This window comes from Schistocerca cancellata, unplaced genomic scaffold, assembly GCF_023864275.1.
Source record: "Schistocerca cancellata isolate TAMUIC-IGC-003103 unplaced genomic scaffold, iqSchCanc2.1 HiC_scaffold_822, whole genome shotgun sequence".
In the NCBI taxonomy this organism is placed as follows: domain Eukaryota; kingdom Metazoa; phylum Arthropoda; class Insecta; order Orthoptera; family Acrididae; genus Schistocerca; species Schistocerca cancellata.
Genome location: NW_026046833.1, coordinates 545,330 through 561,524, shown reverse-complemented (window position 1 = coordinate 561,524; position 16,195 = coordinate 545,330). Strand labels below are relative to the sequence as shown.

Below are 16,195 nucleotides of genomic sequence, written 5' to 3'. Positions count from 1 at the left end.
TAACTTAATCAACAAGGGCTGATATAGGTCAGAGACCGTCTCTGCTTAGTATGTAGCCATAATGGACACACCAGAAAAAAGTTACACTCTCTCTTTTTGCATCTGAATTTAATCTCTGTAAGTTCACAAAATAGGTGTAAATTTTTGAGATGTTACTTGCAAATAGCCCCTGTGTGGATGATGTAGTCAACATAATTCGCAGCTTGTGGCACCAACATATCATATTATAGCTGCTGCAAGTATCTCTGGAATATCACGGTAGCATTTGCAGATGCAAATGGAAACCTATTTAAGTGTATATTCAACATGGTCAAATCAATCCGAACACTTAATGATTCCACATAACTGTTTTTAGTAGATGTTTTGCAGGAAAAAGGTTAGTTAGAGAGCTCAAACCAAGAACTGCTGATAAATCAACAAATGAAACAGCTTGTTCCTTCGGAAATTCCACATTCAATTGTACAGTTAGGTACAAACTGTGACTTGGTCAACTTTGAATTTTGTCTAGCTGTAGAGAAAATATTAAATGAAGTGCCTTGTGAACATTAAAATGTCACATATCAGCATGTGAGATTTAACGTGACAGAATGAAAAGTTCCTAGGAGAGGATTTTGTGATGTCATTTTGGCCTGTACAGGAAAATTTGTCCTACGGCACTCGTAGGTGTGTGGAATCAGTGCATATAAGAAGGTGATCCTTTGTGTACTTGCATACAAATTGCACAGAAAAAGATTCCAGCAGGAACACATTCAGACACTTCTTCATTCCATGCCACAACATGCAGTGCACGCAGTTTCTGCAGCAAACTAGAATCTAAAACTCAAGAGATCATGAACAGTTACTTAATCCCAATCATTTTTCTATTTTCATAGCCATAATTTTTGGTAAACTAATTTCAGTATAATCATCCTTCACAGTGTTGGAATTTTCAGAAACATTATTATATATGTTAATAATGGTTAGTTTGATTTGTCTTTGTAGGTGGTTCAGTACTGTTCTGTCTAAAATTCATTTGTACTACAATGTTTGCAACATTTCACTAAAATGAAGACTGACACAACATACCAATGCTGAAATGGTTCACAGCTACAAAAAATGGCTGGGTCCATTCCTTTCCAGCTCAATCAAAATACATAATTCAGAAAACAAATAGTAAAGAAGTATATATACTTTCTCTGATAAAGTTGTCAACGGATGTAATAAGCCACAAAGTTTTAAGTCCACAACACTAATTTAGCTATAAGAATAATTTTCATAGATATTTCAGACCATAATTTAAAGTATGCCTATTTGTTGACTACAAATACAGATAACTCTGACCATTGACTTTTTAAATATTTATTTATTTCCTCAAACTACTTTTTGAGACTAATGAGGAATGCACAAGTTGTGTATTTATTTTCGTAGCATGATGCTGGATACTGGCTTGCGGCAGTATGGGCAGTGATGTACTTAATATCGACCTGGAAGTTTCCATTTTAATTACATACTGACCACACAATTAACTTTATACTGCAAACAGTGACTGCCATATAAATCTACCAGTATCGGTTGTACAACTACTATACGGAAATGAACATATATATATTAAAAGTGACTGGTCACAGTTACCTGTATTTATTTTAAAATAACACAGTAATATCTTCTAAAATGTCCATAAATGACAAACGTAATCTTAATATGCCTCATAAATGTTTCTACACTTGCAACTGGGTAAAATCACTGTCGTTTTAATATGAAATAACTTGTATGATTTCAAAACAATGGAAATGATGCACACTACTTTACATTTAATATCTTGTACAGTTATTCACATTTGTTACACCTTGCATACATCCACAGACAGTAAACAGTACATAGTACACAATAGTGATGAGAAATTTGAACAACATTAATTCTACACTAATCAAGCCTACTCACTTGAGACTACATGAACTATATACATTGTGGCAAAGGTGTTCACAATGGGGGGCAGGGGAAAATCATACCTGGTGCAGATGACGCAGTAACCAATTGACGTTGAAAGGAGGCCGAACGCCTGGTTTTAGATCCCGGCCCTTTCGTTAACATGCAAAGCAGAACAGACACCATATTAAGGAAGTGAGTATGGGTCACATCAACAATTGCAAGACAATAATTCAGAAGACGATACATTATACAGCTCAAAAAGGAAAGTTTATTCAGAATTGTGATTAGCCTACATACGAAGATAAGTAAAGCTACTGATGATGGTTAAGCAAGCAAACATGCAGACAGATATACAAGCAAGCAGCAATGTCACTGGATGATAGAGTGTAAAATATCCACATCAAGCCACACACAGCAGACTTTGAAATATCTGTGAGTTTCACATAAAAATATATTAGAAAGCATTTAGGATACAGAATCCATTTTGTAAATTATTGTGATACACCAGTAACAATACATTACCTGGAAACTTCACCACCATCCAATCTTAACCAGTTTAATGTTCTTTTTAATATTTAAATTGTATTAATGTGAACACATTAAGCTAGACTGTGTTACAAGGATAATCCCCCCAACCCACCCACCCACCCACACACACACACACACACACACACACACACACACACACACACACACACACACACACACACACACTCTTCCACCTTTTAGACACCTGTATATTCAGTGAGCAGTACATACAGTGCACTCACATAAATGCATTTAAATTATCAGGACAACAGTACATTAGTTTTTACACGTGGTAACAGAAAATATCTGCAATGACAACGGCATTTAATCATAAATGTCAGCTTTTTATAAAAAGTTCAAGTTCTTTCATCAATTTCACTAGCGTGAAAACTGTCTCTGAAGAAAGTATTCAGTACGGATCCTAAAAGCTCAGTGACATTAGTGTTGGAAAATAGTAGACACACCAAACCAAAATGTAATGTCATATCTGCAACAGAACAAAGAACTCAACTCCATTAAATGACGTCCATTTCTTCTCAATATTATCAATCCTGCAAATCTAAGGCAAAGCATTCATTCCATTCCCTCAAAGTATTTTCTTTTATATATATTATTTAAATGCAAGGACTGATTTCTTTCATTACTGTGAGCTTCACACTGTAAAGGAGAAATAGCATGCTGTCCTTATAATCAACAAATTTAAAAAAATGCCCAAACTGAAAATTATGAGTGTGCCAAAATCTCAGCATCTATCTAATATAGAACCAGAAAAATCCAGTAAACATTAAATATAAATTACTCATGAAATAACATGCACCTGTTTGCTCATTCACAATACCTATTCAAGTAACATGTCATCCAGGTACAGCCTCGCAAAAGCTGAGTAATATAGGAACATAAATTTATTATTGATGACAAAAAAGGTAGTTGCGGCAAGATCCATTTCCTGCAGTGTAGTCTTTTTGTCTACAGACAAAACATATCAGTGCTCATATTACAGATCATCATATAAAATATAGTAGATAAAATATTTTTTCTCACACGAACGAAATCAACATACCAGCAATGAGTTAGTAACAAATTTGTTTCTCACCTGGTGAAATTGCTTTGCCTACTCCAGACCTCACTGAAAAACTTGCAGATCGCTGTCTTCCAGATTTTGGCTGAAAATCACACACATTACCAATGAAATGATTGCATTCAACTAAAACATGTATTATATAACAGTAACATCAATTTTCATTCATGTGTCAGATGAAATGTTCAAAATAACACCATTAACTGGAGGTCCGGAAATACAGTTCAAAAGTAGAGATAAAAATTTCTCAGCAATTTAAAACTGTTCTTCTCTTACTATCAGCAAAATGCTCATGAAATTTGTAAATTTTTCCCACAGTCAACAGCACTGGTGTGTTCTATGGGTTGCTTCCAAAAGTTGTGGATTCTACTGATGACAATGACAATTAATAACACTACATAAGTATAACAGAGAAAAAATAGCCACCCTCAAGTGATATTACACTTATACCGTGTAATGTGATGTCTAAACTCACAATGGTCTCAATTCAGCAATGAAGAAAGTCCACAGTTTCTTCAGGAATGTCATAACCAGCTGAAGCCACTCAATGATTAGATCCTGTAGAGAAACCAAATTCAAGGAGATGTTGATAGCTATGTCTGACATGATGTTCCAGATGGTTCCAGCATTTCATGGGTCAGCTGAGGTGCAAGAGGGCGCCTGAGTGAGTAATGCAAATTTGTGGGCTCAGGTCACTGTATGAGTAACACCAAAACATCACTGAACCATTTTCAGCCTGAACTACATCCTCAGCACACTGTGAGTTAAACATATCAATGGGCCATTGGTGTTCCCAATGTCCTGAATGATTTGAAGAGAGAAAAATCATGTCTCGTCAGACCACAGTACGTGCCACAGCCAGATACTACGCAGTTTCTGTGTTCTTTAGCCATCGGAAGAAGTGATGTTTCATGAGCTACTGTGAGCAATGGCCTTTTGTGAGATGTCTGACACCCAAGTGCCCACTGCATTTTATTCCTCTCTCAATGTTTGCTAGGAAATGGCTGACATTGACCTGCACTTAGTGACAGTAACAATACCAGGTGTTAAAAATCAATAAAAACAGTCTCGATCACATTTTCGGATTTTTTATTTGTTGGAAAGTGGTTTCGACCTTTTCCTCACACCATCTTCATGCTTACACCTCCTTTATGGCTGCTGGTGGCAGCGGTCACTGCAGTGACAACAATACTTCTATGGATCTTGCTCTGTCTGCTGCCACCAGCAGCCATAATGGCGGTGTAAGCCAGAAGATGGTCCAAGGAACGGGCCAAAACAGGTTGGCAACAAATAAAAAATAAGAAAATGTGATCAAGACTGTTTTTATCGATATTTAACATTTCATACTGATCACCGTGCTCCAATCAAGAATCATTTCTACAATTGTAAATGCCAGATGTGTATGAAACAGATTATTGTTGACAATGCATGACACTCATCTTCAGTCCTGTCCATTATGTCAGTGGTGGATGGTTGCACAACTGCCTGGCACCATTTCTACAACATTTACAGCACTCCAAAGAGCTCTAACATGCCATTTTAAGAGGGTGATTAACATTGAGTTTATTAACAATATTATTATTATTATTATTTTAATAACATGTTTTGGGTTATTACACGAGTTAAAAATCCATTATTCTACACAGTATTTCTGGACAAGTCTTTATCTCCAAGTGTTACAAATCAGTGCTTTTGTGTGTGCTCACTATTTGATCTTATAGACTGAGTTTTTGATAGTGACCGCCCCCCCCCCCCCCCCCCAACCCCCACACTTATAGCAGAATTTGACTCCTCAATGTCTGTCTACACTCTTTTACACCCATTTTTTTATCATATTACCTCCCACTACTGCATGAAATGTATATGTCCTACATGTCCTCTGGCTCTGATGAATGAGCGCTAAACTCCAAGCCTTGCGTGCACTGAAATCCCATTTGTGTTTTTCTATGTCCTTGTATCAGCAGACTCCTTACTTCCACTGTCCTGTAAACTTCAAGCTTGCTTCACGACGTTTGTCCTGCCCTATTTTGTTTCATTATGATACACTAGCAGCATTTAGTGATACCTTCATTACTTCACAGTTTCAGTCAAGTATGTCAATAATTTTCTTGCAAACCACCTTAACTCTTTTGATTGTTTCAGATACGGCATCCCACATCAGTGTGGAATGATGCATACACCCAGTTTTCAGAGGCCTCAATTATATTTAACTTTACTAAGCAGTCATTTTATGTTCATTGGTTGGGACTGAATACAATGCATGCAGTGTTTCCAGAGAAGACAATAGAACCTTTTTTTGGGACAGCATCAAGTGGATAACAGATTCATTCTTTTTCTTCATATTTCTCAGTCTTTTTTCGTAGGTTCAGTTCATTTTGGCTGCAACATTCACTCAATTTGATCTAAATAACCATTACATTAGAACATTACTTGAAAGTGTTGTAGTGTTTTGACAAGGCTCTTTTCAGAATTAATTTTCACTCTGCAGTAGTGTGTATGCTGATTTGAAACTTCCTCACTGTGCCTGACCGGAACTTGAAACTGGGACCTTCGCCTTTCACAGGCAACTGCTCTACCAGTTGAGCACAACTCACAACCTGCCCTCACACCCTTACTTCTGCCAGTAGCTTATCACCTACCCTCAAAACTTCACTTAAGACTCTCCTTGTATAACTGTAAGCAAGTACCCTGGATGAGAGTGCACAGCAGGTGATTTCTTTGTGACGGGTCATTACAGTTCAAATTGTGGAGTAGGGGTTGGAGAGTGTGGATTTTCTATACACATTGCTAAATCTACCCTTTACACCACTTATCTGTTATGCATTCAAGGAAGTCAGCTCTTTAAGTACTCATATTCTGAAACATGTTATAGAAATTATACTCTCTACGATCCTGTAATATTATTTTAAATATTTCGCATTCTCCTAACATCAGATGGTTTGTACTACCGTACATTCTGGTAATTAGTCCGCCGCTCGTGGTCTCGCGGTAGCGTTCTCGCTTCCCGAGCACGGGGCCCGGGTTCGATTCCCGGCGGGGTCAGGGATTTTCACCTGCCTCGAGATGACTGGGTGTTTGTGTTGTCCTCATCATTTCATCATCATCCAGGAAAGTGGGGGAATTGGACTGAGCAAAGATTGGGTAATTGTACGGGCGCTGATAACCACGCAGTTGAGCGCCCCACAAACCAAACATCATCATCATCATTCTGGTAATTAGCTATGTTTACTATATTCCTAAAGATCTCAGAAAAACTGTCATATCTGCTTGTCAAAATGGCATGATAAGACAATGCATAACAATTCTGTGATCATCATTTGGTCTAGTAAAGTTGTTGTTCAATGGTTGTGTTATTTATGAAGAATTATTGAGACATTCGGAGACTTTTCAATGACTTTTCTCCTCATTAAAATCTGTTCTACTTTGGAAAAAGTTTCCTTCTAACTTATTACATTTTATCCAACACCATACTATCTTATCATAGTGTTCAAAAATTTTAAACTATTCAGGCATTCATCTTGTGGAAGAGTATCATTTTCTGCACCACATGGGGTATACTTTGCTCAATCTCTTAGAAAATTTATCTAATAAAGAACTGTAATATGGGCCTGTAATCAATTTTTCCCCTTTCCAAAAATAGTTCAAATGGCTCTGAGCACTATGGGACTCAACATCTGAGGTCATCAGTCCCCTAGAACTTAGAACTACTTAAACCTAACTAACCTAAGGACATCAGACACATCCATTCCCGAGGCAGGATTCGAACCTGCGACAGTAGCAGTCACACGGTTCCGGACTTAAGTGCCTAGAACTGCATGGCCACCGTGGCCGGCTTTCCCTTTCCAGAGAGCTGATAAATATGCTATGCAACTCTCAAAAAGGCATCATCATTACTTTTCACCTCATACAATAGAACTACCAACAGTAAGTGGGAATTTGCTACAGGAACTCTACTGCAATAACTGTTATTAGCACTCAAATTACAATTAAATTCCCTACATATCATCAACCAAAATGAAGGCTGAAGCTGTTCTCTATTTGACAGTTAGTTTCCTCATCACAGTGTTTAGTTATGAATAGTCCTATTGGAGTTGGTTGCCTTCTTCCAACCAGTGAAGTGACTTACCCAACTAGTTATAAAGAGACATGCAGTTTAAGTGGACTCCAAACCAGAGTGCAACTTAGTGTTTTGCACATACATAAAGCATTGATAAAGGTGAAATGTAACACTAAATTACTGTAATAGTATCAAAACCAACCAGGGATTGAATTCCTAAATTTTGGATTTGCAATGTTTCACTCACCCATCTATTCACATGTCAACCATTATACAACATCATAAAAATTCACAAAAATTAGCCTTGAGTTTATCTATACAGTGGCGATACATGGTCACACTTCTAATAAACTGTGAGCATCAACAGGCCCAACATATTGCCAGTTTTCTTATGCCCAATGGTTTGTTTTCCCCATGGACCATCTGCTGAAAGAATAAGAAAATAAAATATGATATTTGTGCACTATGTGTAAAAATGATGATGTAGATATCCACGTAATGTATGTGCTACACATGTCCTGCAGCACAGTGATTTAAAAAGAGCTTTGTGCAATCCACAGTTCACTGGTTCCTCCCCCCCTTGACCCCAACACATTTTGTATACCACTACTATCCTATCTATAGAACATTTAATGCATTTTCATTCTGTTTTACCTAACTTGCCTTGGAATCAAAATAAGTCATTGTCAATTAATTTCAATAAAGAGCCCTGACTTGAGAAAAAATTAACAACAACCTATAATACAGCATAGTGCCATCTTCAACATCCAAGGAAAGGATGGATCCTATTTGAGATTCATTCAAATAAATCTAAAATTGGTGGCCGATGGGATTTTATACAAATCATTGTGACATGCCAGAGGAGGTGCTATTGGGTCCCTAACTACTTCGAGTACAGCCATATCTTGCATTTGTGGGGAGGGAAAACGTGTTATTTTACCCCCAAGCTAATCTGGCTAATTTGAACATATTCAGCAGTGTAAGTGGTATCTTTTTGGAAGGTATAATTCCCTTCTGGAAATCATTTCTGTGCCTCTAAATGAACAAAGTCACCACAGAATTTATGAGACACCTTTTCCGAAAGTGAAGCACTGAAACAATATTTTGTGGCTAATTCAATGTTACTCAGAGTGTGGTCCATGTCTAACCCACTTCAAGCTGTTCAAAGATTCTGCCCTGAAAAACAAGAGTCCAAATGGTGTCTTTGTGACATTACATACCTGACACAAAAGATTATACTCTTCTCACAATGAATAGCAAGTGCAACTGAGATAATACAAATCTAACGCACTGTTTCTCATTATCCCTGAATGGTGTAGCTATTCAGAATTGCCAGTACTCTGTTACTACATAGGTAATACAACTGTTGTTTGTCGGGAAACCTTCAGTCATTTACAGTAGTTGCTACAACATTCTCTGTTCATTGTCTTCTTTTCCTGAAATATATTTAAGTTTTGGACACTAGTGTAATACAAAGAAAGTGTTCTTCTTCACACACACCATACTTCATCACATGCATGCAGTATACACTGAGGTGACAAAAGTCCTGGGACAGTTATAAGCACACACACACAGACGGTGGTAGCATTGCATATACAACATGTAAAAGGGTAGTGCACTGGTGGGGCTGTCATTTGTACTCAGGTGATTCATGTGAAAAGGTTTCGGATGTGATTATGGCCACACGGAGGGAATTAACAAACATGGAACACGTAATGGTAGTTGAAGCTCGATGCATGAGGCGTTCAGTCTCAGAAATGGTTAGGGAGTTCAATATTCCAAGACCTACAATGTCAAGAGTGTAACGAGAATATCAAATTTCAGGCATTACCTCTCACCATAGACAATGTAGTGGCTGCCGGCATTCACTTAATGACCGAGAGCAGCTGCGTCTGCATACAGTTGTCAGTGCTAACAAACAAGCAACACTGTGTGAAATAACCATGGAAATCCATGTGGGATGTATGATGAACGTATCTGTTAGAACAGTGTGGCAAGATGTGGCATTAATGGGCTATGTCAGCAGATGACTGACATGTGTGCCTTTGCTAGCAGCACATCAAGCTGCAGCACTTTTCCTGGGCTTGTGACCTATCAGTTGGACCCCAGACGACTTGAAAACCATGGCCTGGTCAGATGAGTCCCAATTTCAGTTGGTAAGAGTTGATGGTAGCGTCTGAGTGTGGTTCAGAGTCTGTGAAGCCATGGACCCATGTTGTCAACAAGGCACTGTGCAAGCTTCTGGTGGCTCCATAACGGTGTGGGCTGTGTTTACAGGGAACAGACTGGGCCCTCTGGTCCTACTGAACCAATCATTCACTGGAAATGCTATGTTCAGCTACTTGGAGACTATATGCAGCCATTCATGGACTTCTTGTTCCGAAACAGCAATGCACAATGTCACCGGGCCATTATTGTTCGCAAATGATTTGAAGAACATTCTGGACAATTCAAATGAATAATTTGGCCACACAGATTACCCATCATGAATTCCATCAAACATTTACAGGCCAACATCAAAAGGTTGGTACACAAAATTCTATACTGGCAACATTTTCGCAGTTATGGACAGCTATGGGGGGCAGCGTGGCTCAATATTTCTGCAGGGGCTTCCAGTGCTTTGTTGAGTCCGTGTCATGTCAAGTTTCTGCACTACACCAGGCAAAAGCAGGTCTGCCATGATATTAGGAGATATCCCATGACTTTTGTCACCTCAGTATATCACCAACAACTGAGGTAGTGTGCTGACAGATTAATCAGTGTTACCAAAGGAAAGGATTATTGGTCAGGAGAGTTGTGTAAATTGTTAAATCAATGATCACTGAAGACTGTGCACACTGAGAATGGCACAATAAAACACAATACTACAATTAAAGGCAGTGTAGGCACGTATGTCTCATAGGTAGCACAAACCACCTGAGAACACTGAAGTGTGTCAGAACAACTGATACAGTTACAGGCACTGCTTGGTGTCCTTTTCTGCAAAGAGACTGGTCTGTTCGCCACCTAATTTTTCCAGCTTCCTTTGTCCTAGATAGTAAAGTTCTAATTCAAATTGTTAAACCATAAAAGACACATATTTATTCAAAGCTTTGTGGTTGGCAACTCCAATAGATGTGCGTTCAGCACAGTTTGTTGTCCATTTACAATGCTGCATTCTATTCCATTTCATCATTACAGAGCCTTTGTACTGACAATGGTAGTGTCCCTCCTCCTAGAGTGCTCTGGTACTATGTTCCAGCAGAATAATGACTGATATCATGTCACTCCAACTGTCTAAGACAGACTTTTTGATCAGCAGATGCTGCTCCTTCCTTATTGATGACATTCACTTGATAGATGTCCCCCATATGACAGAATCAGTCTCCACACATGACCTATGGAATCACATCATAGCAACTTGGAAGTCACAGGACAACAAGGGAACATACATATTTTAAAATCCCATGATACCCTATGAAAAACTTCTTGTTGCTACAACAGGTTCAATAACAACCAGTTCTCTTGGTAAAAATTTGTGAAGTAGAAATGAAAATAAATGTCTTGTCATTAACAATCTGTATATTAAATGAGTTTTTACTGGTTACAATATTTTAAAGCAACACTTTTCTTTAACAGCTGTGGAATTTATAAGTGAACTAGTTATCCAGCACAGGTTGGGGTGCAGGGTACCCAAGTAATGAAAATTTAGAATGAGATAATTTTTCCCACGGGATTTGCAGTTCAACCGGCAATTGAATAGTTTTGCATACAAATGAACACAGACTTTAAAACATGGCCAAATAAAGTTATCAGCAGGCAGATAGAAACATCAGGTTAAATCCACTCAATCCTTCACTGAGCAACTTCAGTGTAAATCACCGACAAAAAAGCACATGAGTTGGAACATTTCAGGAGCGAGGAAAAATACCTTGTTAACATTATTAGATCACTAAATGTTGGAAACTGGTAGTGAAACTTTTTGTAAAAAATTTGTTATACTTACGATAGCACCAGCATCTCCATCAGGTTCATCAAAGGACCTTGCAGAATCTGAAAAATGAATTTATTATCAGTCTAACAGTTACAAAATTGTCAGCAGACTATCCCCCAATTTCTTTATTGTTAATAGAATTGTTTCTTATCACAAGCACGTGCTAAGGATCTAAGATACAGTCAAGTCCTCATTCAGCCTGTATCTGAATCTACAACAGCAAATATTGTAAAATGCAATCCTCTAATCAGCAGCATAACAAGTTCAGTTGCAAACAAGCACCAATAAGAATCCCCCACCTAGAACAGAAAGCCTAACATTAGCAAGTCAGAGCATCTTCTTTGCAGCAGTACATACAATATAAGCACACTGTGAATTTCATCTGATGCTACTTTATCTTTCACAAAGAGTCACATCCTCCTCCTATTGGCAATATTTTTTTTTTCCAGATCAACAATGAGCTAATCATATTTAACACAGACACCATACTGTGTCCACAAAACATTTCAGCATTCACACATGGCCCAATAGGCATCTCAATGAAATCATTTGCTTATCCTTTTGTGAATGGAGACTCCTCATAATACTCTGGACCATTTTATTTCCAGGGAACAACTGATGAATGGTCACTCAAAACACTAATGGAATCAATAGAGAAGTTCCACCACTAGTAATTCAATACACCCCAGAGTCCCCAGGATTATATTATGTTCTGCACTGGACATAGTAAGCTTCTTTTCAATATGATCAGTGCTTTCATTTTAAAGTGCTCATATACACACATAAAAAAAAAGTTTTTAATGGGCTCGGTTCTGAGAGTTCCAGAACCTGTACAGAAAATTGGAATACAGATCAACAGAAACATCATTTCCGCCATTTTTAGTGCTCATGAGAACCACACGTTGCATGTTGTACCACCATACAGGAAGACCTTCAGAGGAGATGGTCCAGACAGGTGTCTGTGTATATGCGGATGGATATGTGTGAGTGTGCGAGTGTATACCTGTCCTTTTTTCCCCCTAAGGTAAGTCTTTCCACTCCCGGGATTGGAATGACTCCTTACCCTCTCCCTTAAAACCCAAATCCTTTTGTCTTTCCCTCTCCTTCCCTCTTTCCTGACGAGGCAACCGTTGGTTGCGAAAGCTAGAATTTTGTGTGTATGTTTGTGTTTGTTTGTGTGTCTATTGACCTGCCAGCGCTTTTGTTTGGTAAGTCACAGCATCTTTCTTTTTAGATATATTTTTCCCACATGGAATGTTTCCATCTATTATATTCATATCATAAATATGGAATATGATTGTCTTTCATACCCACTCTACTGACTACACTTTTTCTTCAGAGATTTTCATATTGCCATATTACTGAAAGAGGCACTGAAATTATTTCCAATTCAATGAAGAGTTGAAAAAGCAGTGCTTGAATGGATCCCATTCAATTCAGTGAAGAGTTGGAAAAGCAGTGCTTGAGTGGATCCCACCACAATGAAAATACTTCTTTACTTTCTTTTAAAATCTTTTCACTTGCAAATCAATGTACTGATGCAATGCTACACAATAAGGGGACCACACCAAGGAGTGAATTACATAATGTCTACATGCAATAAAGTTTCAAACAGAATATAACTTAAGTATTAAATGTAGCAACTGAAGTATATAACTCATGTAAAAGTAAGGCTTTTGTTGCCTTTTTCTGTATACCAGATGCAAGAAGAAACTGAAGCATTAGCAGGATTGATCTGCTGATTGTGTTTTGAGAAACATAGCTGCCAAAATAGGATATGCCGATTCTACATACGTTGCCAACTGGATGGCAGTGACCTGTTCATTAGCAGCTTTGCACATTGACCTTACTTATTCAGCCACATTTGTACCTCAGTCTGCATACAAGAGAATAAAACAGGAAAAACTACTACTGTTACATTGGAGGTTTTGCTTGTTGCTTCTTCTGGAAGTGGCTTCTTCCTCACTTTTCATGACACCCTACATGCTCACACGCTGTTTTTATTAGGGGCTTCATACAACATATTACATACACTTCAGGTTTTTGTAATATAGTGCATAATACATCATAGATTCCAACATTTATAAGGTACTTTCATATCTTAAATGGCACAAATTGATTGAAAGCACACCGGTGGGGAAAACTTAAGGGTGAAAGTAACTTTTGCATGATGTGTCACTGTCAAGTAATATAGATCCATGAAACTTGGACCATACATAGCAAGTACTGCTACAGTAGAGAAGGTAGCTGAAATAAACATGAAATGAGATGAGCAGAAATAACACTAATTCCAAGACAATAATTACACTGAATTCACCACAACTCGTGACAGTCCCCTGAGCATTCTAAAGGTGGGACATGGTTCTTAATACGGTGTGTGACCATCACGGATAGCGATGCTTGCTCTGCAGCATGCTCCGATGTTGGCCACAAAGTTCGTAAGGACTTCTTGCAGTAGAGTGTTCCATTCCTCCACTAGCACAGCTGACAATTGCTGAATGGTTGTTGGTGCATATGGAAGTGCTGAAATACATCTCTCCAACACATCCAACACTGCTCAGTGGGGAAGGGGAAGGCCAGTCCATTCACCAAATATACTCTTGTTCCATGCCCATCTCCAGAACGCATAGCCTGTTTGGCCAGCCTGTCTGCAAGTTCATTGCCTGGGATGCCGACGTGTCCTGGGGTCCAGACAAACACCAAGGAACGACTGGACCATTCCAGGGTATAGATGGACTCCTGGATGGTAACTACCAAAGGATGGCGATGGCAAGGGTAGCACTGGTCGATAGGTTGTAAGCTCCTCAGGGAGTTAGTACAGAGGAGAAACAACTCACCAGAGCATGAACGGATGTGCTCAAGTGCACGAGATAGGACCACCAGCTGTGCAGTGAATACACTACAGCCATTGGGTAAGGAATGCTGTTCAATATGGCTACTGTGAATGTAGACGAAGGCAACATGACCATCAGCCATCGAGCCATTGGTGAAACACCACTTCACAGCCCCAGAACACTTCAAGAATCGATAGGAAGTGACAGCAGAGAGCCACAGGGTTAACGGAGTCCTTATGGTCACACGAAAGGTCCAGGCGAAGCTTCAGCCTAGGGCTACACCATTGAGGTGTACATGAATGGACCTCGAGGAGAGGTGGTAAAGGCAAGAGCTCCAGTTCAGTGAGAAGCGATCGCACACGAACCGCCATCGTTAGCCCTGATCTGGACCGCCTATGCAGGAGGTGAACCGTCGTGGTGGTGAAAATAGGACAGTAACTAGGATGTTCAGGAGAGCTATGAATGTGTGCAACGTAACTGGCGAGCAGTTGTGCAAATCGAATCTTCAATGGAGGGACTCCAGCTTCCACCAGTACGCTGATCACCAGACTCGCCCTAAAAGCTCCTGTCACTAGGAAAACTCCGCAATGGTGTAAAGGGTCGAGCAACTGCAATTCTGTGGGTGTCGCTGAACCATAAATCACACTCCCATAGTCAAGGCGGGATTGAACATGGGCTCTGTAGAGCTGCAGCAGCATGGAGCGATCTGCACCCCAGTAGGTGTTGCTCAGGCAGCGTAGGGCCTGCTGGCTGCCAACACTTCCATTTAAGCTGACGAAAATGAGGAAACCAAGTCAAACGAGTGTCAAAAACCAGACCTAAGAATCGATACTCTCGATGACTGTTAGTGGATCGTCATTAAGGGAAAGTTTTGGTTCTGGATGAATGGTACGATGCTGACAGAAATGCATGACACACGTCTTCATGACTGAAAACTGGAAGCCATGGGCTAGATCCCAGGACTGCGCCCTGTGGATGCCTCCCTGTAAGTACCACTCAGCAACACCTGTACTGGTGGAGCAGTACGAAATGCAGAAGTCGTCTGCATACAGAGAATGTGAGACAGATGGCCCTACAGCTGCTGCTAGACCGTTAATGGCCACTAAAAATAGACACACACTCAATACAGAGCCCTGCGGGACTCCATTCTCCTGGATATGGGGGGAACTATGAGAGGCACCAAGTTGGACACGGAAAGTACGGAGCGACAGTAAATTTTGGATAAAAATCGGGAGCGGGCCTTGGAGACCCCACTCCTATAATCTGGCAAGGATATGATGTTGCCAGGTGGTGTCTTACACATTTCGTAAATCAAAAGAGACGGCACTCCGGTGTTGGCATCTGGAAAAGCCTGTTCAGATGGCAGACTCGAGGGACACAAGATTATCAGTGGTAGAAAGACCCTGGCGGAAGCCGCTCTGACATGGAGCCAGTAGGCCACGTGACTAACCGCCGACACACCATACGTTCCAGCAGCATGGAAAGAACATTGGTGAGACTGTTGGGCTAATAGCTATCCACATCAAGCGGATTTTTACTGGGTTTGAGCACTGGAATGATGGTGCTCTCCCGCCATTGCAATGAAAAGATGCCATCGCACCAGATCCGGTTGAAGATGATGAGGAGATGTCGCTTGTAGTCAGATGAGAGATGTTAAATCATCTGACTGTGGATCCGATCTGGCCCAGGAGCTGTGTTGGGGCAATGTGCAAGGGCACTGACGAGCTCCCACTCTGTAAATGGGGCGTTATAAGATTCACTGTGGCATGTAGTGAAAGAGAGGACTTTCCCTTCCAGCCGCTGCTTAAGAGTGCGAA

At 39.8% G+C, this 16,195-nt stretch overlaps 1 protein-coding gene across 1 annotated transcript in view; it reads right to left on the bottom strand.

Annotated features, from left to right (window-relative positions):
* The window catches only part of LOC126143528 (CLIP-associating protein 1-A-like), a gene marked incomplete at its 3' end in the record, with an annotated part of 85,068 nt that overhangs the window by 23,076 nt on the left and 45,797 nt on the right, over nucleotides 1-16,195 (bottom strand). Inside the window, exons 8-10 of the mRNA XM_049915434.1 lie at nucleotides 11,557-11,603; nucleotides 3,530-3,599; nucleotides 1,989-2,057 (exon numbers count right to left, since the gene is read on the bottom strand). Of these exons, the coding sequence (XP_049771391.1) occupies nucleotides 1,989-2,057; nucleotides 3,530-3,599; nucleotides 11,557-11,603 (186 nt within the window). The remainder of the gene's footprint in view (nucleotides 1-1,988; nucleotides 2,058-3,529; nucleotides 3,600-11,556; nucleotides 11,604-16,195) is intronic.